We start from the raw sequence: 24,239 nt of genomic DNA on the forward strand, positions 1-24,239 counted from the left end.
TTCAAACGTGATTTTCTCTTAGAACACCTGGACCTGGAACTCTGCAAATTTCAGAATCGTCTTTTTCGCCCTCAATTTACCATATATCAAAAATGCATCCACTTATGTGACAAAAACATTTCAGGCCTATTTTTACTGGACTAATGATGATCACAGCTCATTCCACAAGTCCGCCAATCGCTAAGTCGTCTCCAGCCGACCAATTAGCTGCCGAATAAAATTCTTCAATATGGCCGCCTCCGGTAAACCGGGCTCAAATTTATATCTAGTATCACCCACTTAGTTTTACTAAACAATATTGATTATGGAGATGAACTTTGAGGATGAATTTCATCCTTTTAATATGCTTTTCCACCGATAATAGAAATACGAATCTCATGTTTTTTTAATGTACCACAACATATAAAAGAATTATTAAAATCAATGAGTTTGGGTTGAGATACATTCCTTGTGAGTGAGCTGTATGTTGCCCTATAGGTTACATATTAACAGAGAATAGTACAGTTACGTCGTACACCACCTATTTATCTATTGACTAATTTATCTATTTATCTAATTTATCTATTTATTTATTATTTCCCTCGTTCCCTCGACCTTAAACTATTCCGCGGTAAAAACATCTCCTTACCATACAACGCTTGACTCACCAAAGGCACATAAATAACCAATTTTGATTACAAAAAAATAAAAAATGTGCCTATTACTACTGAATGCAGAAAAAATAATGATTTACATTTGGAAACAGAAAAACAACTTACTTGTGTGAACACTGCCTTACTACAGCAAAATTTCCATCTCCAATAATATGCCCAATACTATAGTTTGATTTTAAAGATGTTGGAATATTTAATACAGATGGACTTGGAGCTCTTGTTTGCAAAGAATAAAAAGACCTTTTTTCCATTTTACGAGCTGGCATTTTTGGCATAGGTCCAATATGTTTTTTTAAGCTTAGTTGTCCTTTTCGAAAGCTTTGCATAGATTTTGTTTCTTCAATATCAAGTTCAAAATCTTCTGAACAAGGCTTTTCCATTCCATAAATAATAAAAACATTTTCTTCGCCAAAAAACTGTTCTAGAAGGGTAATTTGATGACCAGATAATGAATATACTTTTCTTACAGCTCCAGAATCTAACTTTATCACTTCTGTTATTGCTTCCAAAACATGTTCTATACTTGGTGAATTTCTTTTATTTAATAATAACCGAACAATTTTTCTAGGTTTGGTTCCATTCCGAATTAAAGAAATAATTTTAGCTTTAACAAATATAGGAATAATATTAATTTGTTTTGTCATCATTGCACCAGATGCTGGTATTCCAGACATTGAACTTCCTCTCTTCACCAAAGACGATGAATAATCCACTTTTTTGAAGACTTCACCTTGACCAGATACAACATAGCATTTACCGTCTTCCAACTCATTTATATCTTGCACTTTCTTTCCATCCATATTATATATAACTCGAACTCCATTTGGTAATGTTACATTTGAAACCAAAGCCCTTGTAAGATCTGAAATAAGGCTATCAAAACTTCTATACCTTTCTGGAGTTACAGCAATAACCACACCGCTGTAAAATTTATCTCCATTACGGAAAAATCTGATTCTTTTAGCTTTTTTTGTGGCTGATACTTTGATATAGTTGAAAGAATGACGATTGCTATTTTCTAACAAATTCTTGTCCACAACTGAATGGTTTGTGCCTTTATCGTGGGAATGAATATCTTCTTTTAAGCACATAAATGACATTTGATTAGTTGCTTGTTCCATTATTGCAGATTTTAATTACTGGAACCACAAACATTTTTTTTTTTATATTTTGTAAATAAACTTAAAAGAATATAAATGATAATCTCATGATATTTAGAACTTAAATACTTACCCAACTTAAAAATTGAAATTCTGCAAATTAAATTTAAGTTTAACATGTTTTGACATTTCCTTTATCTGGTAGGCTTGAAAAATTAAGTTTATGTACATAATATCTTCAGTTCAGTTCTCTAAAGAATATATGGTAATAAGAACAAATTAAACTCCACAATTAGTTTATTATGCAACTATTAGAATCTTATTACACAAATTTGGAACTATTTAAAATATTTATTTAGTTAAAAAGCAATCTTAATTTAAATAGAAAAAGAAAAATAACAATGTAGGAATTTAATAAAAAAATAAATTACTAAAAATTTAACTATTAAAAGAAAAATAGAGCAAGTAATAAATTGAATATAGCTTATATGTACCAATTTATATATATAAATATTTTTTAAAACATTAACATTTCCACATTTATTTTTAAAAAGCTTTAACTTAATAAAATATCAGTATATTTTTGTCGTGAAGTAACGTATATATTTGATCGTAATAATCTTTTGATCATTGCATATGATAACCTCACGTTTTATTTTATAAATTATTTTGGCAATAAAAAATATTACAGCATATCAAAAATTTAATACAATAAATCTAAAAACTGCATGTCATTTTAAAAATAAAAATTATTTTTAGATAATATGATATTTTGTTGAAGAAAATTTGTAATTAGGCTTATACATATATGCTTATACATATATAACAAATATACTCCAAATATTGCAATATTCATTGTATATTCATATCATTTCACTAATGATTATACATTGTATATTATATACTATACTATTCTACAACACATACTACACACAATGTAGACTACACATTGCACAGAGATTAAAACCGGTAGATTAAATTAAGTGAAAGAATGCTATAGGTATGTTTCGATTTGTTCGTTTCATTTCGTTTCGTTTTAATGGCCGTTGGTGCCTGAGGAGTGAGGACTCCGCAGCGATGAACATTCGGTCACCCATCCCAAACTTCTTTTTCTCCTATTCGTAACGCATCTAGGTTTGTTGTATACTTGTGGCTGTTGACTATTCTATCATTATACCATGTCCGAATTCCGCGTTTCAAATTAGATTTGTTATAAAGAGGGAAAATAAGAAAATTGTCAATTGTACAATATATAGCTATTGTATGGTCATCAGCATATCAAATTGATGTAGCCTCGGGAAGTACTGATTATATATTGTCAAGTACAATTCGATATGTAGCTTAGTAGTAAGAGCAAAAGTTAAAAGAAAAAGGTATTGTAACAAATATAATTTATATTCTCATACTATTTTTTGAAAAATTAAGAAAAATGTAAACATGTCATAAATTGTCAAATCCTACTTAGTTTATTCTCATCTGAACTCTGTAAATTCATATAGGTTATATAATAAATTTAGTAAATTATAATTCTTGTTTGAAACATTTTAAATTCTTTATTATAGCTAGAACAGCTGACAATAAATGAGTCAATAAATATAAGATAATTATATCTAGAGTGTAATATCGAATTGAAATTTCCAGAGCGAATTGAATAGAATGTAAAGAGTTGACTTCGGTCCAAACAGAGTCTAACACTGAAAATGTTGAATGTTATTGTAAAACAGTCTCAAAGTATGTTTAATTATTAAAATTTTATAGATTGATATTTATTGTTTTTAATTCTTTTTTAATATAGATATTACAGGTCTGAACCAAATGCTGAAGTGTCAAAATTTACTGCTGACGATAACAATGGCAAAGTCAACTCTTTATATTCTGTGTTCAATTTGGTCAAGAAAGTTTAATTCAGCATTACGCTTGAGACATTGTCTAGCTATAATAAAGAATTTAAAATGATTCAAACAAGAATTATAATTTACTAAATTATAATAGTAACGAGTTTGACCTCAGCTCCTTATGTCTCTCTCTCTCTATATATGACCATAATATTAAGAATATCATATATCTATAATGTTACATTATTTGAATTACATTTCTTCTTAGCAGCAGCAGACAACGACTGCGGAGAAGGTAAGAAAGAGCGCCGGCAGAGAGAGACCGTGTACGCGTGTAGGCATAGCGGAATGGATGACAAGCCGCGCGCCACGTGACGAAGGGCCGGCAATCAGCCGATAGCTCGCGAGCCGTGTAGAAACATTCAGTCGTGCGTGCGCTTGTATTAGCTTTTCTTTGTGAATCGCCTCGTGGAAACAGAGAGACTTTTGACTGTGACAAGTTAGTGAAGTGCAACTGTGCGTGCAATACTTCCTCTCCTTCGCGACAAGTGACAGCATAGTTAGGCGAATTCCGCAATCGTGCCGAATCGTAATTGAGGGGCTTCGATTAATGTAAGTACCAACCGTTCCTTAGATCTCTCTCTCGCTTTGCCTATCTCGCCGCTCTCTCTGAACCGCCCTGTACAATGACTCGTATATAAACTTTATATATTTGAATACTCCTAAAACTGCATGGCTTTTCTTTTGAACTATCCTTTCCGTCCTATCGCTTCCCTTAACTTTCGCGATTTGATCTGTGTGACCCAAGATGCTCTCCGCGGGCCAGCTTGCGATCTGCCGGACCGGACCGGTCTTGCGTAGCAGAACGCAGTGCCGCGAAGAGCTGCATTTATGCCAGCCACTTGATCTCGGTTAAATTAATATATTGTAGAGGTCTAAATCTCCGTTGATACGGGGGTATGTTTGGTCCTTTTATACCCTTTTTTTAGAAAGTGGAGAGTGGTGGTGGAGTCTTTTGTTTTAGATTCTTAGAGTGGGATTGCTTGCACGGCTATAGGTGGGGAGTGAGAAGTGTCGTAGTTGATTGATGACCTAAAATATTTTCCGTCAAGTAATGTCTGTGCAGATTTGCATATCATTCTTGTTTGAGTGTTTAAAGGTTGACTCAGTTCTCGCACCGGTATATTTTCGAACCTATGGCCTTTGTCACTGCACACTCTATATGCGCAAGGTATGCAACTTACTGCTATTACGGATGCGATAACGATTACGATGATTACTCAACGCTAAATACGCGTGTAATAATTCCGCACGCTCCGAGTCTTCGTATTTGTTCTAATTATTATTTATTTTTGGGCTTTTGATTATTATTTCGTTTGTAGTTAACAGAGAAATTTTCGGAATAACAAAATTTTTTGCCCTTCGTGGTGTAATGAATTTAGCGACTCGGTTAGTTTCGTTAAGATACTGAAATACCGGTAGAAAATATAATTTGAAACTCTGCGTATTGCTGCTTGCGGCAAGGGGAAAAATTACTTCGACAATGATGTTCTTTCGAAAGTAAACTACGTCAACTTCTGTAATTTATTGTAGTGTTATGATATTATTTTTTGACATATGTATTGGAAACTTTGAATTAGTAATTGCCCTGATAGTTTTTATTGCGTGTAGCAAAAATTACGGATTGAAAGAAAATTTTTTATTTTGCAGGATTTGACGTACTTCAGTTGATATGTAAATAAATTTATGTATCATGTCGTTAATTTCGGCTAAAATAAGGCTAATGTGTGTAGAATTATATACTGAGCTCATTGCGCTAGTAATGAAATCTGCACGAGCTTTTTTAAAAAGCAAAAGATTTGTTCCTGAATGTAAATTATTGTCGGTGCTATAAGATAAGTCATGTTCCCCCATGTGTTCGGTTAAATTACTCTTACGCATATACAAAATATCTTCAAGGGCCTTATCGGCATGTTCGAGTAAGAGGCTGTCTGGCGATGCTAGGGCAATCCGCCCCCACGTTGGGTGTGTCAAAAGCGTATGGGTTGAGAGAGGTGCTGACTACTTCGTTGACATGTTGGAGTTTTTTTGTTTTTTCGTAGGCTGTGTATATAGAACTTTTGATGAAATCGTTTATCTCGATTGTCTTGCAACCTGCAGATATTTTTTCCAGTGTTTGGATGAAATTGTGATGCGAGTTAAGTATTGAGTTGACGTCAAGAGCGGTGATAATATTCCATTTTTTTTTAATAAATCGTATGTTAGATCCTTTTTCAAAAGCGATTCCAGGTTGACTATCATATTGCTTTGTAGTTGGCTGGTTTTGGTATATAACGGTAAGTAGTATAGCAATGTATGTTCCAGCACACCTGCGGGGGGTCTGTAACCCTTTGACCCCACCGGGCTTAACCCTTTGGACCCCCTGGCTATGTTAATAATAATTATTATTGTTAACAATTATTATTAACAATATTCGTGGGGGATCCCTTGGTTTAACCCTTTGATTCCCTGGCCTCTATCCCTTCTATGTTAATTATTATTATTATTAATGTTAATAATTGTTTATAATTTTTGAGGAAGGTTTCTAGGGCTCCTAGTCCCTAGGGCTCCTAGTCCCTAGGGACCCTATACCTAGTGCTTTTAGTCTAATTAAATTTAAATGTTTTTTTAAAGTTATAAATATATATATATTATTAATAATTTACTTGCTACATTGAGAATGAAACAAATATAGAAAATAGCGACAATTTTTTTTTGAAAAAAATGAAAAGACAGACCGGAGAATCGAACCGGAGTCCTCTGGGTTGGCAGGCTAGCGTTCTACCACTAGAGCCAATGCCACATGTACCTTAGAGGATGCATATTGTGTATATTAGCTACACACGCATACATTTGGTATAGAGCCCGAGCGTGCGGAGGAGGAGGGGAGCGCATGCTGTCTATAGTTCTGGCCTGATGGGGATGCGCTACTATAGTAGTATTAAATGTATGCTCTCTCTCTCTAGCTCTGACTTAGCGTGGTCCACAGTGCGAGGAGGAGGGGAGCGCATGCTGTCTATAGTTCTGGCCTGATGGGGATGCGCTACTATAGTAGTAGTAAACGTGCGCTCTCTCTCTCTTTCTCTCTCTGTCTCTCTCTCTCTCCTACGCTCTAGCTAAGCGTGGACCATGATGTGCGGAGGGGAGCGTATGCTGTCTATAGTCAACACGTGCTCTCTCCACGAAGGGAACTGTTTTCGTGAGAATGCTAGAGACTACGAATGCAGTCGCTCGACTGACACCTCCTTGAGATGTTCCTCCTAAACATCTCTGCTAGGAGAGAACCTTATTCCCATCCATTCACCCTTTCTTACAATCGTTATGATTATTTTACTATTTAAATAAGCACACATTTATTATTTATTTAATATTTATTATTTTTAATTATACATTGAATAGAGTATACTTTGTCTATAATCTTTATGTTCAGTGTCTGACATAGCTATTTTTAAATATTCACTTGAATTTTTATATGAATTATAGTCATCTGTAAATCTTTCGACTGTGTCGATCCCTTTTGATTTTGCTTGTTTTTGTCTTTCCATCATCCAATCGTGTATCTTTTGTGTATTTACTGCAGCACATACTATATTCTCGCCATTCTGACTATGATATATACATAATGGTTTAAATTTAAGACTTAAATCTTCCAATCGCGGACATCTCATTTCAGTTTCGATATCTAAAATATTTCTGTAATTAAAAAAAAAACTAATTAAATTCGAATTTAGAATTTTGTACTATTGTATATTATTTGAACCTACTTTTCAGGAATAATTTTTTTAAGCCATTGCTTCTTTTATAATCCTTTCACATAAATATTTCTACAATTATGTAAATGACTACGTATAGTACATTTTAAAAAATTATATGGTAAAATACCATTTCTCCATAATATGCCTATAAAATTGATTATATTAAATATTTCAAATAAAATCAATGTTAATTAACGATAATTAAAATAAATACCATGATGATGTAATTCCAACCACTTATTAACACTTTGATATTCAATAGACAGTTTGAGCCAATGATATGGAGGTTTAAAAAGTAGTACTGTAGGTGAAGTATTAGAGCATACTGGTAAATAGGCAAACTCCTTACAAATAAAAGTATTATTAAGACTCTGAAAGCCTTGAATATCTAAAATATAGTCCATCATTCTCTATGATATGTGAGCTGAATCGTATCTCAAAGCAATAATGACTATATTTTTATTCTGAAAATCTATTTATAAACCCTTTAATACTAAATTAATAAGTTAGATGGTGCTACAGTCGGTTCACCCCCACTCTTTCGTTTGAGCTAACCCTTCCATATACTGCCTACAGCGTCCACACTTTGTAAGCAGCGCCCTCAGTTTGCTGACAGCGCCCTCACTTAACCTTTAAAAGCAGCTTTGGCCTAGCAAAAGAGCGCAGTCTCTCGAGACAGCCTGCGAGCTAAGCTTGCCTTACCTTACGCCATTTGCAAGTAGTTCCTCAGTAGTTAGTTGAATCCTTATTGATTTGTTAAACAAATCAATATTCATTACCAACTGAGAACAAGTTCATTTTAGAGCTGTTCACTACCTTTTCCATCCTTTCATCATAATAATCCTTTATACAACTATAGACAAGTGACTGTACAAGACAATAAAACTAGATAACTAACAACATGACTTCTATCGCCTATTTTGAAGAAACAATTAAAAATTTATGGAAAGCTTATAACCATTCGAACGATTTAGATATAGACGATTGTATTAGATGGAGAAATCTAATAGTTAATGCTATAATTTCAATTAATGAATTTATGAAACGATCTGATTTAAGTAGAGCAATTCGACAAAGGTGTCAAACTTGTGCTTGTCATTTGAATTCTATTGAAGTCAATTTAAGTAAAACTATAAAAGTTGGTGGAAGTATACAACCATTAACAGCTATTCAGGATGAAATTCTAGGAGATGGAGTTGTTTGGAGACCAATTCATTCAGCTTTTGAAAATCGAATTAGTACATTCTGTATAGTTAATCAACATCATTTAGATATAAAAACATTTCTAGTTGCCGCAAATCAACTATTACAAATTAAAATACCTCAATTTCTTGCTATCCATAATAACTTAAAAATAAATACAGAAATGGCATCACAATTTATCATAAAGAAAAATCAAGAAGAAGATATTCAAATCAAGTATTTCAATACAGAAAATGTTTGCATTTATAAGACTACTGATCTTGATAGATGGTTTCAAAATAACGTTAAAGATATTATACTTAAACAAATCGAAGAATTTCAAGAAAGAGACTCAGGCTGGTCGTTAAAAACTATTGTCGGTCTCACTATTAATATAAATAAGTATAATCCACTTAAACCATGCTCGTATATACCATTACCGTCAAGCATAGATAATAAAAGAGCCTGTGTTAATGTAAAAAATGAAGACAATGAATGTTTTAAATGGGCTATACTTTCATGCCTTCATCCAGTTGCAAGAAATCCAAACAGAGTAATTAAGTACAAGCCCTATGAGAATGAACTGAATTTTGATGGTATAAGCTTCCCTGTAAAAATAAAAAGTATTCCTAAATTTGAAAAGTTGAATAATATAAGTGTAAATTTATATATACTAAAAAAATATGGATCGAAATATGAAGTCTCACCGTGCTATATAACGAAATTAAAACAAACTAAACATGTGAACTTACTCTTAATACAAAACGAATATATTGATGAAAATGAGACTAATAGACCACAAATATCAATAGATGATGAAAAATTCAAATTAGAAACTCACTACGTATGGATTAAAACTTTATCTGCTCTCCTTCGTAGACAAGTTACTCAACATACTGAAAAAATTTATCTTTGCGAACGTTGCCTTCATTATTTTACTAACAAGGAAAATTTGAAATCTCATGAAGTTGACTGTTCCAAAATAAATAAGGGTCGGATTAATTTACCTGACGATGCTACTTTAGAATTTAAAAATTTTAAACATAAAGAGGAAGTTCCATTTATTATATACGCGGATTTTGAATGTCTGTTAAAACCTATAGAAGATCCTAATAGAAATCTCAATGTTAAGAGACATAGTTTCCAAGAACATGAAGCCTATAGCATTGGATTATATATAAAATGCCGTTATGATGATAGTAAGTCGATATATAAGTCATAGAAAAAAATTAAATGAAGACGAATCACCAGCATCATGGTTTATAAAGCAATTGAAGTCCCTAGTGATTGAGTTAGAAAAGATATATAATAATGCAATAAAAATGGATTTATCATTTATTAATGAACGGACATTCCAAACGGCAAGAAGATGTCATATTTGCAACCAATATTTTCAAGATAACCAAAAAAGAGTTCGTGATCATTGTCATTTAACAGGAAAATTTAGAGGTGCAGCTCACAATCATTGCAATTTGAATTATAAAAATGCTGCTTTCATACCAGTCGTATTTCATAACTTTACAGGCTATGACTCACATTTTATTATAACAGAAATTGCTACTAACTCAGAATTTGAAGGAAAGATCACTGTTCTCGCTGAAAACAAGGAGCGATACATATCCTTCACAAAAGAAGTTGCAAACAGTCGAATTAGCTTTCGTTTCATTGATTCCTTTCGATTTATGCCTACATCTCTAGATAAATTAGCATATTATTTACCTCAGCTAGATATTGTACAGAGAGAATTTCAGAAAGATAATTATACTTTAGAAGAGATTAATTTCCTCAAAAGAAAAGGAGTTTTCCCATATGAATACATAGAAAATTAAAATAGACTAACTGAGACAGAGTTACCATCTATTGAAAAATTTCATAGTCAATTGACAGATAGTGATATTCCTACTGAAGAATATAAGCATGCTCAAAACGCATGGAATATTTTCGGTAGTATTTGGAAGAAAATAGATTTAGGAATGTATTCTGATCTCTATCTGAAAACTGATGTACTTTTACTAGCTGATATTTTCGAGAATTTTCGATCAACCTGTAAGAATGCATATGATCTCGATCCTGCTCATTATTACACTACTCCTGGATTAACATGGGACGCGATGTTAAAATATACAAATATGAAGCTTGAACTATTAACAGATATAGATATGGTTTTATTCATTCAAAAAGGTATTCGTGGAGGTATTAGTCAATGCTGCAATAGATTTTCAAAAGCAAACAATAAATATATGGGTGAAGAATTCAATAAGGATGAGCCAAACAAATTTTTAATGTATTATGATGTAAACAACCTTTATGGTTGGGCTATGACTCAATCACTACCATTTGAGGGCTTCAAATGGGTTTCAAATGTGGATATGTCAAATTTTTTCAATATCTCTGATGATAGCGACGTAGGCTATATTTTAGAAGTAGATCTAGAGTATCCACAAGAGCTGCATGATGAACATAAAGACCTACCTCTTTGTCCTGAACATACTAAACCACCCGGATCAAAACAGAAAAAACTTTTGACAACGCTTTATGATAAAGAACGATACGTTATTCATTATAGAGCGTTAAAACAAGCTCTCAAATATGGACTAAAACTCAAAAAGATATATAGAGCGCTAGAATTCAAACAAAAACAATGGCTGAAACCATATGTTGATTTAAATACTGAAAAAAGAAAGCAAGCTAAAAATGAGTTTGAAAAATTATTTTACAAGCTTATGATTAATGCAGTATATGGAAAAACAATGGAAGACGAAAGAAAACGAAAAGATGTCAAACTGATCAATCAATGGGGTGGTAGATATGGCGCTGAAGCTCGAATTACCCAACCAAATTTCCATAGTAGTTCCATCTTTCATGAAAATTTAGCTGCTATTCAATTATCGCGGACAACTATCAGTATTAAAAAACCTATATACATCGGTCTATGTGTATTAGATCTTTCAAAAACATTAGTCTATGACTTTCATTATGGTTACATGAAGCAACCTATTGGTGAAAAATGTAAATTACTTTATACTGATACTGACAGCCTCATTTATGAAATTCAAGATGTCGATATGTATGAGATCATGAAAGTAGACATTGATAAATTTGACACATCGGACTATCCTGCTGATAATCAATTTGGAATGCCTCTAGCTAACAAAAAAGTTCTTGGTGTTATGAAGGATGAGTGCAATGCTGCTATTATGAGGGAGTACATTGGGTTACGAAGTAAACTATACAGTATTGAAATAATAAATAAGGATCCCTTGAAAAAGACAAAAGGAGTGAAAAAACATACAGTAAAAAATACAATAACTCATTCAGATTATCGAAGGTGTTTAAACGAAATGGAAATTATTAAACGTACTCAATGTAATATTCGATCTAAATTACATCAAGTATTAACAGAGAGAGAGAGGAAAAGACAGCACTAAGCCCTCATGATGATAAACGATGTATTTTTTATAATAATCCGGACACACTTCCATGGGCATTATAAAACTCTCGAAATTGCTAAAATGAAAGAAAGAGTTGAACAGCTACGAAGAAAGAGGTATAGAGAAGAAGACGAAGTGATAGAACAAAATAGTAATATGAAAAGATTCAGATTTGAAGAAAATAATTCTAGAGGGCAGCACTAGCGAAAGAATTCTACTCCTTCGACAGTTACTAGATGGCGCTGATGACTAGTAATGGAGAGGGAGAAACAATGGATATCCGAGTCTACAGAGTGGGAGAATGGTTTTAGATGAAGAATCATGAGAGAGGGGAGACTGAAAGAGAGGGAAGCGGCGACGGCGGCTTGAGCTTTAAGAGTGGGGATGCCACTTATAAAACTAAGAGCTCACTCTTGTTCCAAACAGTTGCTCAGCTCTTACTCAAGCAACAGTCTTACCTCTAATACGTCTTCCACTAACTATTGAAACAAGTAAGATGTTTAAATAATTTTAGTTTATTAATACCTTAGTAATAAATGAATAAATAATTCTTTGATTTTTTATTTTACAGAATGGATTTCTCAGCAATAAATAAAATTTCGAAGACGACTTTCCTTCCTCGGAAGGCGATGTCCCAATTAACATCAAACACGTTATACCAAGTAACAAAAGTTAGATCATTAACAACGAAATATGGATTTAGCGTTGTTATTACAGTTGACGACGAATTTGATGTGTTCCTGCCTAAAAGGGTTAACATTGTACTCGAAAAAGATGAAGAAATGTTGAACAACCTACATCAGACTAGTGAGAAGGATGAATTATTTATTTACCATATTGTCGGTTCAAACTTCGAATTTAAACATAATTGTATTTTCAATGAATAGTAATTAAATGTATTATAATACTAATGTAAATAGCTACACTATGAATAATAAAAAAAAATATATCTAATTAAATAGTCTTTTTTCCTTTATTTAACTATCCTCTTATTTCCTTTTGTGGAGAGGTAAAAAAAAGTTCTTAATGTAGCCCTTTCCATTGAATTTCATCTCAATGTAAAGGTGACTCATGAGCGTTGATTCGAAAGGAAGTACCTCACAGGTGAGAGCGAAGGTTGGGGCTCTCACTATTCCTATAATTAACCTTAAGTTCCGATAGAGGGCAGTCATTCGAGTTCTAATATATTTATAAGAAGAATGCATAGTTTGCTTTACCATCATTCAGTGAGAAGAAATAGCTATAGCAAGACTATCCTCTTGTGGTTCATCATGGCGCCTATTAGAAGAAACAAGAAGAGCATTCGCGCTTCGAAGTATGTATGGTTCTCGGATAATATTCAAATTCATCATCTTCCTATTGAAGACAAAGACTCGAGGAGTGTGGGAGCAGCTTGCACGAGATCGAGAACGCTTCCAACGTCGTATAATGCAACTAAGTAGTATAATATCGCGAGCACTATTTCAAAAACGTATAATAATGATGAATCATATTCTTGAACCTATACTAAAAAATCATTGTATAATATATACACTTAACGAACTAAAAATCTAAGTGGAGGTGGAAGAAGCAGCAAGTGGAGGTGGAAGAAGTAGCAAGTGGAGGGAGGCGGCCGAGCCGGCTAGAAAAAAGTGTAGGTGGGGTAAAGGTCTTAAGAGAGAGAGAAGAGCTCGGAAAACGTCATTCTGTTAGAAGAATCATTACCAGTAGTATCCACTTCCTTCTCCACTATTCTCAAGTCTTCGATAGCAAGATGGACTTAGAAATGTTAAATAAAATAGCTATGAAGCCCTTTGATCCACTACCGGAGAAAAATCATTATGAACTTGAAGAAAATCATTGTTATTTAGTAACAAACTTTAAGGAAGAAGATAACAATCGAATCATTCTCGAGCTCGATTGTGAATTCCAACTTATTTTACCAGATCGAATTTCAAGAGCCATCATGAAACATTATGATCTTTATATATTACTTTCAGATCATGTACAAAAATATTGTTTACAGATTGAATATCATAGCGCTGGTAGATTTCAATTTATTATTTAATGTAACAACAATGTATCCTTATTTCAATAAAGTATGTACAATAAATTTATTATAAAATATATTTTGGAGAGGTAAATGAGTCACAGGTGTTTCTACTAAAGCAGGTTTCGACTTGTTCTAATGGACTCACAAGTGATGATGTTCAAATGGAAGTACCTCACAGGTGAGAGCGAAGGTTGGGGCTCTTACCATTAAAATAAAACAAAAATTATTTATTATTATTGTGATATTTATTTGAATAAAATTTACTTTACATAAACGTCTTTATTCTTTCATATGTATAAAGTCTTATCTATCCATGAATTGTGTGAATTGTCGAATCCCAACCATTTAACGTATACTTGATTACCACGTTTCCTTAAAACTTTTTCAATGAGATATACATCAGGATACATAGCTTTCTGTAGTTCTTGCTCGTAAAAACCTCCAACAATTGGATTGCCTTTATAATCTCTTAAATGATAAGTGATAGGCTTTGTCTTCGCAACTCGTTGAATAGTAAAAATCTCAGTAGACCAGTTAGGAGTGTATCCTTTTTCGAAAACGTGTTTAGACTTGCTCACACGTACTTTATCGCCTACTTGAAATTTAGGGCTCTTAACGAAAAGACGTCGGTCGTAAGAGAATCGTCTCAACACCTGCATTTCATTCTCTTTAGTTACGTCTTTTGGCTTCATATCTATCGTACGATGTTTTCGATTATTGTAAGATTTCAATAAATCAGCTAGAATGTTGATCCATTTGTAATTTCCTTGAAGACTGAATTTTTTCCACATGACATTTTTTAGCGTGCGATTGAAACGTTCAGAAATAGTTGCCTTAAGATTGCTATAAGTAGAATAAAGGTTTATTTTATATTTTTTCATTAAACTTTGAAAATTTGTATTGTAGAACTCTTTGCTTCTATCCACTTGGAGATTTTTAGGAATGCGTCCCTTTTTTAATACAGACTCCATTGCGTTAGTGACATCTGTAGCAGTTTTCTGTTTTACTGGAACTCCCCAAGCATATTTAGAGAACGTATCTATAATAGTTAATAGATAGCGAAAACCTTTATTCTCTCTAGAATAGTTTTGCATCTCAACAAGATCAGCTTGCCACGTCTCATCTATTCCGCGTATATCGACTTTTCGACGAGGATAGTTTCGACGTGCTGGTTTGTGTAACTCATCCACCACTCTTTGATGTTTCATTTTAAAGTTTTTTTTTTTTAAATTTCAAACGGTCCAATATTTGTAAAAATGTCTAACGGTCCAATAGTTTTTTCTATCACTTTCTCTTTCTGTTTCTCTTTATGATTACTAATATTATCTTTTTCTAACTTAGCAATAATTACTTGATGCTTTACTAATTCTAATCTTATTGTATCCAATGATTTTGAGAGATCATTTATCATACTTGTAAGCGTAGTAACGTTAGCTATAATAGTTTTTTGCAACGTTCGTAAGTTTACAGCATCGTTACTCTCCTGAGAATCGGCTATATAACAAAATCTTTTGTCATTCGCGTCGTATTGTCCGTCTTTAGTGATATTATACCCTATACCAGGAGGACCTTGATTACCTTCCTTTTTTGTCAATGTACGTCCAAACACATCAACACTCATTTTATTACTGAGGAATATTTAGAATTGTCTTAATATATATAGCCAGCTTCACGTAATTCTTCAATGATTGAATGAATTTCATTAATATGACTAGGATTACCAGCGGTTTGTTCGGCGATAAGCAATCTCAATCGATCAACGAGCTCGTTTGGATCATCCCAATATACATAATCAAATAATGTTCCTTTTCTTGCTATTTTATAGTTAGGAAAAAGACCTCTTCCATCAATAGTCAATTTTCGCTTCTTAGCACTACCACTTAAAGATAAATTTGGACCAATATACTTTTTGAATTTATTTACATGCTTATTGCGATATTCTCCATTTGTTTCATATCTCTTACGATGAGCGTTAGTGATTTCAAGAATTTTTATATAATTTTCAATATCTGATGAACTGATTAATTTAGAATTACGAAAGTTCTTTACGAAAGAGAAGTTCCATTAATCCAGGCGTCTTGCTGAATGCGTTATCATTCACAGTCACATTATCGTTTTCGAAAGAAATTGGAGAATTGCCTATGACATGTATTTTCATGCAAGCGAATGCCAAATGTCTTGTCTAAATTACTTTTCTGTTGCGGTTCATGCAATAGTCGAATATAGTTTCCTACAATCGAGTCATCCAATAGCTGTTTTTGTTGTTTTGAACTAACATTGTCTAAATTTGTTGCAGTTCTATCAAGTGTTGATTCACTAGTCTTACTAAATTCGTCTTCATCACCATCATCAGTAATAGACATAGCGGATTCAAATGTAGAATCAAGCGGATGTAATGTTGAATTTAAGTCATTAACAGTACTATTGAAATATCTAGATTTATAGGGAGTGTCAGCTGTTGTTTTTGACTTGAAAACTTTATCGAACGTAATTTTCTTCTCCTTGTTCGTTTCCTGTTCAGTATTATCGTTAGTCTTATCAATAGCTACCTCCACAAGTTTCTTCAATGGATCAACCATAGGTTTAAAAGTTTCATTCAATGTATTTTCTAAATCGGCTGTGTCACGTTTTATTAGTTGATACTTACGTCTGATGGCATCACGAGCCTCAGATAATTGCTCGAGCATCTTCTTTTCTTTTTCAAAATTAGCCATGTTGACGCTTGCAATTTCTAAAGTTAAATAATCTTCATTCGTTCACTCCGTTATATTTATAGCAAAAGAATCGAATCCTTTTCTATACCGTCCATGATTGATTGGTCTATCTCTATCAATAACTATAAATCCATGATTATCGTCTCTCCAACATTTTGAACAAATTGCTTTAAACTTCTCAAAAGTCATATCTGAGTTAACATGATCGTTATAAATATGTTTAATATTCACGTCATCTTGTCGAAACAAAACTAGTAAATTCACATTATCTCGAATGAGATGCTTCGGTATGCGAGCGTATGATTGACAGAGATAGAAACTATCTACTTTTTTATGTCTTCCCATACAGAAGAATGCTCTCACGTTGTCCTGCTTTTCAGTGGCTATATCGTCAAAAATCATGATGGAATTTGGATTAGCTTTATCCGGTGAAACAACTGCCTCATGCTCGCTGAATGCATAATACTGTATACCATCAATCGGTTCCAATAAATCTTTTAAAAACTTATACTTTGGTTGATTGAGGGACTTTGAATAAACATAAATGTTTTCAAATCTAAGTCCATTAGGATGTGTGATTAGTGTTAGCAAACAGTTAGTTTTCCCACAGTTACTAGGACCACAGAAAACTGCTCGTATACTGTCAGGCAGTAGTTCACCATGTCCTTTTTCTCGTTTTTCCGTCTCAACCACATTATCAAAATTTATGACTTGCAACTTAAGTGGTTGCTCTTTGAAGTCCATATTGTTTTCTAATCACCGATCGAAGGACGAATGAGACTACTAACTATAAAAAGACTGTTTATATATTTTTAGTTTCATTAAGACTTTGTCTTCTGATGAGGTATGATCATTTGTTACAAAAGAAAGACTGGTGGTGCTAGCTTAGTGAATAAGATCATTAATAACTTACCATTCGAAGCTCATTTGCCTGGTTATCAGTATTGCGGACCGGGAACTAAATTGAAAAAACGACTTGCTCGTGGTGATCCTGGAAAAAATCCGCTAGACGCTGCTTGTAAAGATCACGATATTGCTTATTCTCAAAATCGAGAGAACATTGAGACGAGAAACTAAGCCGACAAAATTCTAGCTAAACAAGCCTGGGATAGAGTGCAAGCGAAAGATAGTAGTTTTGGTGAGAAAGTTGCTGCATTTGCTGTAGCCAACATAATGAAAGTTAAAAGTAAACTTGGTATGGGTGTTAAAATTTTAAAACGAGGAAAGAAACGAGGTAAGGGATTAAAAAATCGCCAACAACAACGACAGCGACGAAAGACACATGTAAAAAGGAAAAATCTATCAATTGCATTGAAAAAAATTATTAACGCTGCCTCGAGAAGTGTTGTTCCTAGTAATAAATCACTCTTTGTCATTCGTTCGGCTATAAAAGGCGCTAAAGAAGCTGTGAAGAAGGCTGGAGGAAGAAGAAAAATAAATGTTCCTCGCATTCTACCAATTCCTAGTAAAGTGGGTGGAGCTCTTCCTTTTTTAATTCCATTATTTGCCGCTTTGAGCGCCACTGGAGCTTTAGCTGGAGGAGCTGCTTCAATAGCAAAAGCCGTTAACAGTGCTAAGGCCGCTCAAAATGAATTGAAAGAGGCTCATAGACACAATAAAACTATGGAAGCTATTGCTATTGGTAAAGGACTTTATTTGAAACCACATCGTAAAGGTTATGGTCTTCATCTGAAACCATATTCAAGTGGAAAAGGTTTAAAAAAAAAGCTCGAAATAACTTTACCTAATCGAGCACTGACAGATCATGATATAAGAAAATATGCTAAAATACTAAAAATTGCAAATTTTCGAGGTGTTTTTATGCGTGATGCTCTACCGACCGATGGGCCTCGATATCAAGAGACAGCTATTGTAAATTTGGATAATAAACGGGGGCCAGGTACTCATTGGGTAGCATATAAAAAGAAAGGCGATGAGGTTATGTATTTTGATAGTTTTGGTAATCTACAGCCGCCTATAGATCTATTGCTTTATCTCAAAGTTAATAGAATCATGTATAATTATATTAGATATCAAGATTTTAATACATATAATTGCGGCCATCTTTGTCTCAAATTTCTTTTAAACAAACTATAGAAAAGACGACTAGTATATAAAATACTCATTCAAAGAATGACTGTCATTTGATATGAATCTGTCATGGAGAATACACTAACATTGAGTCTCTCGGGAACATCATCCGTACTCGAATCATATTATTTTCCACCGATCGAATTGATAGCAAACAAAAAATACGTTCTTGGTCTAGTTGAGCTATTGACATTTAATTCAATACCAAACATTGACGTTGGTTGTAATAAATTTTACGTTGAAGGTCAAGAAGCTATCACTTTACCGACTGGTAGCTACGAAATAGAAGATATTGAAAGCTTTCTCATAGACGAATTAGCACCTAAAGGTATATCGTTTAGCCTAAAACCAAATAATAATACTTTACGTAGTGTCATTCGGTGCAGTCAAAAAATACATTTTGAACCAGAAGATTCTATTGGATCAATTTTAGGCTTCACTAAACGCACGCTCGTTGAAAACGAACTCCTTGAAAACGAAACACATAGTTCTGACTTACCCGTCACTATACTCAAAGTCAATGCTTTACGTGTAGAGTGTAATATTACTACAGGCTCTTACATAAAGGATCGCAAAGTACATACTATACATGAATTTTTCCCAGCAGTCCCACCTGGATATAAGATTATAGAAGTTCCCTCTCACGTCATTTACCTTCCAGTCACTGTGAGGAGCATTGATCATTTTCAAATTCGTATAGTTGATCAAGACGGAAACCTAGTTAACTTTCGAGGAGAAGTCATCACAGTGCGAGTGCATATAAAGACCATATCTTAGTAATGGGTATCATTTATAATATAAAGAGCGGCCGAGGCTATATTAAAAGACAAAAATGTCGAACAGCAACCAGTCAACAGCGAGCTATCAGACCGCTCACACCTCAGAACATTCAATTTCTGAAAAGCTTGAGACTAGAAGTCGTCGAAAATCGTGGAAGAAAATATTGTGCATATTAGTGTGTTGTATAAAACAACAACAACAATAATAATAATATGGAGGGAATTCTAGACATTCATTCAGCTGTCGCTTTCGATGAGTCTATAGCTCATTATGAAGTTCATGCGCATCAGCCTTATTCATTATCATATTTCAATAATAGTGATGAAATTCATATAGCAATTCAACATCAAGATTTATCTCTGCTTCCATCGCGCAGTATGATTCATATTTGTGGTAGGTTGACCAAGCCGAACGGTACCACTCCAGTGGAGAACTCTGGAGCCCTCTGTCATTTGTTCGAGGAAATACGATATGAAATAAATGCTATTGAAATTGATAAAGTGAAAAATGTAGGCTTAACGAGCCTCATGAAAAATTGGCTTTCACTCAATCCATGTCAAAACTCTATCGCTGAAAATGCAGGATGGAATGGTGATAACAATGAAGTTTTAATATGTAACGCTCAAGGTTTTTTTGATGTGACTATCCCTCTCAGTATGTTACTGGGCTTTGATGAAGATTATTGGAAAATTGTAGTCAATGTCAAGCATGAAATTATTCTCACAAGATCAAAAGATGATTTGAATGCTATTTTAAGTATTCCAGTAAGGAATCCTGATGCTTCAGAAAAATCAAAAATTACTTTAACTAAGGTTGAATGGTTGATGCCATTTGTGATGGTCGCAGACAAAGAAAAAATCAAATTACTCAATCAGATTGGACGAGATCGTGCAATTACTATGAGTTATCGTACTTGGGAAATGTATGAGTATCCAAAATTACCTCGTACATCAAAGCATGTTTGGAGTGTTAAGACTTCCAATCAATTGGAAAAGCCTCGCTTTGTTATTTTAGCTTTTCAAACTAAACGTAAAAGTTCAGCAAGTGTTAATTCTAGTAATTTTGATCATTGTAATATTAGTAATGTGAAGCTATTCCTCAATTCACAATGCTATCCGTATGGAAATCTCAATTTAAATATCAATCAAAATCAGTTTGCTGTTCTCTACGATATGTATACTAATTTTCAAAACGCTTACTATGGTAAAGAAAACGAGCCGTTACTCAATAAAAAGGATTTCATTAATAAAGTGCCGTTAATAGTTATAGACTGCTCCAAACAAAATGAAACATTAAAAAGCGCTCCAGTCGATGTTCGCCTAGAATTTGAAACTCGGACCGATTTTCCTGAAGATACTGCAGCCTACTGCTTAATATTACATGATCGTATTGTACAATATAATCCAATTAGTGGTGATGTTAAAAAATTAGTTTAAAATTAACAAGACATTATATGATCAATGTACGCAATGCTTTCAATAAAAAAAAATAAAATTATATATATATATATATACATATACACTATATATTGTTAGAATTTAATACAAACTACCTATAATCCTAGAGAGAGAGAGAGAGAGAGAATAGCATCCACACTAAACGGCGTACGCACCTAGCAAGCTAGAGACGCTACCCCCTCTCCGAGGGCCCAAACTTAGCCAGCATAAGCTTACTATGCTCCCTACTATAGAAGGAGAGAGACCATCATACAGCTTACTAAATACCTTACCAACTTCTACAGCATCCTACCTTACCAACCTATGTAGATGAATATTGGTGGGTGAGTGGGTGAGAGTATGTAGGTGGGTGGAATAGATGAATGGGGGTGGGGGCACTGGTAGATCCTAAGTAAATTAAAACATTATTAATTTTTTATTTTAGTTTAATTTATTATTTTTTTTTATAAAATACATTATTTTTTATAAAAATACAATTTTTTTTCTTTTTAATATTACTATTTAATTTTTTTGGACCCGACGACCTTAGAGGGGCGAGTCAGCTTCCTGATGGTTGGTTGAGCCGGAATCATAATTACTTTCCGTCGAACACACTCAACGTTTTTTACCACCGGAATTTTTTTCTGTAAAAAAATTTTTTAATTATTATTTTTAATTTAAATTTATTAATTCATTGTATAACTTAATTACTTACATTAGCGGTTAAATCGAGTGGTTTATCAATTTGAGTATTATCTCCTCTTTGACAGCCTGCGGATGTTGCTGTCGAAGAGGTTGTTGTTGACGTCGCTGGTGATGTTGTCCTCGACGTTGCTGTTGACGTCGCTGGTGATGTTGTCCTCGACGTTGCTGTTGACGTCGCTGGTGATGTTGTCCTCGACGTTGCTGATGATAATGTCATCGATGTAGATGACGTTGACAGCCTTGAAGATGACCCATTACCTTCATTCACCATGGCTGTTGTTGATGGTGCAGCAATGCTGGAAAGCCTTCGCTTAACTTTCGCAGCAAGTTCGTCTTGCTGCGCTTTAGCTAAGGCGGCTTTCCGTTTCCGCTCCAATCGAGCGGATTCTTGCTGCCTCCGCATAGCGTCCGCACGCTTATGTTGTTCTAGTTTGGCGTTGACGCGATCATTGACAATTTTGTCAATTTGATAGGCGACTTGATGCGCCATCATTCTGGCCGCTATAGATTCCTTGATCCACTGAAAAGAGATAACAATTAAATATTAATAAAAAATATAAATTGTTATAATTTTATAATAATAATACTTACTTGTTGAACCATTGCTTTTATTTGTATGATTTGCAGTCCTTGAGGACTGCTCTCCTCCACAAATCGTTGCAACTGAAAATAAATGATAATTAATAAATAAATAAATAAATAAATAAATAAATATATGAGAAAAAATACTTACGGTAATTAATATTAAAATTAAGAGCCGATATAACGGCTCTTTTCCGACATTCTGCATGATCGGAAGCTGAAATTGAATAATAATATTATTAAAAAATTATAAAAGTTATTATAATTATTTTTAAATTATTTAAAATTATACTTACAGTTTCTAAAAACTCACACGCTTTGGTGATACTTTCCATTGTTGTTGTTTTATTTTTATTAATTAACTTTAAAAAAATATAAAACTTACTAATGTTTAAATAATAATAAACAATTAGCACTGCACTGTGAACCGCTCGAAGTTTCCTTTAAGACTGACCAACGAAAATCCTACCGAACACTCACACTATTATCAGGTACGAATTTTCTTCAATATATGTAACGCTACACACAAACGTAGACATTCTTTGAGTGAGATAGGACGTTTAGTGTACCCTTTCCCACCCCATGTAGGCTAGAAAGTTTGTCACTTTCTAAAAACTATAAATCTTGACGTCCCGCTGACTTTATGGTCATCCGCAAAAAACACATTAAACGCAGGTCACGCGTCCGCGCTATGAGTTTTGTTTGACCATCCTTAAACCGTCTATGATTTACATTTGCGATAGTCATAGGTAACATAAGATAAGAGGGAACGTAGTAAGCATAGATGCTCTCTCTTTCTGAAAGTAGTAGAGAAGCTTGATCACCCTCAAACCAGCTATGATCTACATTTATGATAGACATAATTAACTTAAGATAATAGGGTAGTTAATAAGCATAGCTGATCATGCGCTCCCCTCCTCCTCGCACTGTGGACCACGCTAAGTCAGAGCTAGAGAGAGAGAGCATACATTTAATACTACTATAGTAGCGCATCCCCATCAGGCCAGAACTATAGACAGCATGCGCTCCCCTCCTCCTCCGCACGCTCGGGCCCTATACCAAATGTATGCGTGTGTAGCTAATATACACAATATGCATCCTCTAAGGTACATGTGGCATTGGCTCTAGTGGTAGAACGCTAGCCTGCCAACCCAGAGGACTCCGGTTCGATTCTCCGGTCTGTCTTTTCATTTTTTTCAAAAAAAAATTGTCGCTATTTTCTATATTCGTTTCATTCTCAATGTAGCAAGTAAATTATTAATAATATATATATATATTTATAACTTTAAAAAAACATTTAAATTTAATTAGACTAAAAGCACTAGGTATAGGGTCCCTAGGGACTAGGAGCCCTAGGGACTAGGAGCCCTAGAAACCTTCCTCAAAAATAATAAATAATTATTAACATTAATAATAATAATAATTAACATAGAAGGGATAGAGGCCAGGGAATCAAAGGGTTAAACCAAGGGACCCCCCACGAATATTGTTAATAATAATTATTAACAATAATAATTATTATTAACATAGCCAGGGGGTCCAAAGGGTTAAGCCCGGTGGGGTCAAAGGGTTACAGACCCCCCGCAGGTGTGCTGGAACATACGTATGTTCCAGCACACCGGAGACCCCCCGCAGGTGTGCTGGAACATACATTGCTATACTACTACGGTAGTTAGTAGACTGATGAAAAGTACTCTGGATAACAGCATTTTGCTGGTGTTAGCTGGAAGAGTTGTTTTTTTCTTTTTTAAATTTTTGTCTAGCGTTGACAGCAATTTTGTTAAAAAGCTCAATCCATTCCCAATTGTCTACTTGGTCAAAAATATTTATTAGTGTGATTGGCGAGGTGTTATAATTTCTACGGAGCAGGAGTGGTGCCACTCGTAGGATCGTGTCAGAAGGGT

At 33.9% G+C, this 24,239-nt stretch overlaps 1 protein-coding gene across 6 annotated transcripts in view; it reads right to left on the minus strand.

Annotated features, from left to right (window-relative positions):
* LOC131672935 (serine/threonine-protein kinase GD17699-like) overlaps window positions 1-2,819 on the minus strand; it is a 273,149-nt gene extending 270,330 nt beyond the window's left edge. For 2 of the 6 annotated variants that reach the window (XR_009302688.1, XM_058950540.1), the window contains exons 1-3: window positions 2,558-2,654; window positions 1,887-2,004; window positions 759-1,792 (exon numbers count right to left, since the gene is read on the minus strand). Coding sequence is in view for 5 of the 6 variants with exons in the window: in XM_058950540.1 (XP_058806523.1) it covers window positions 759-1,774 (1,016 nt within the window). In the remaining variant the exon portion in view is untranslated. Of the gene's footprint in view, window positions 1-758; window positions 1,793-1,886; window positions 2,005-2,247; window positions 2,482-2,557; window positions 2,655-2,680 lie in introns of those variants that run through there. The other 4 variants (XM_058950783.1, XM_058950864.1, XM_058950701.1 and 1 more) reach the window with 4 other exon arrangements.
* Between the last annotated feature and the right edge of the window lie 21,420 nt (window positions 2,820-24,239).

This window comes from Phymastichus coffea, unplaced genomic scaffold (genome assembly GCF_024137745.1).
Source record: "Phymastichus coffea isolate CEN01 unplaced genomic scaffold, Cenicafe_Pcof_1.1 PCOF00001, whole genome shotgun sequence".
NCBI classification, from domain to species: domain Eukaryota; kingdom Metazoa; phylum Arthropoda; class Insecta; order Hymenoptera; family Eulophidae; genus Phymastichus; species Phymastichus coffea.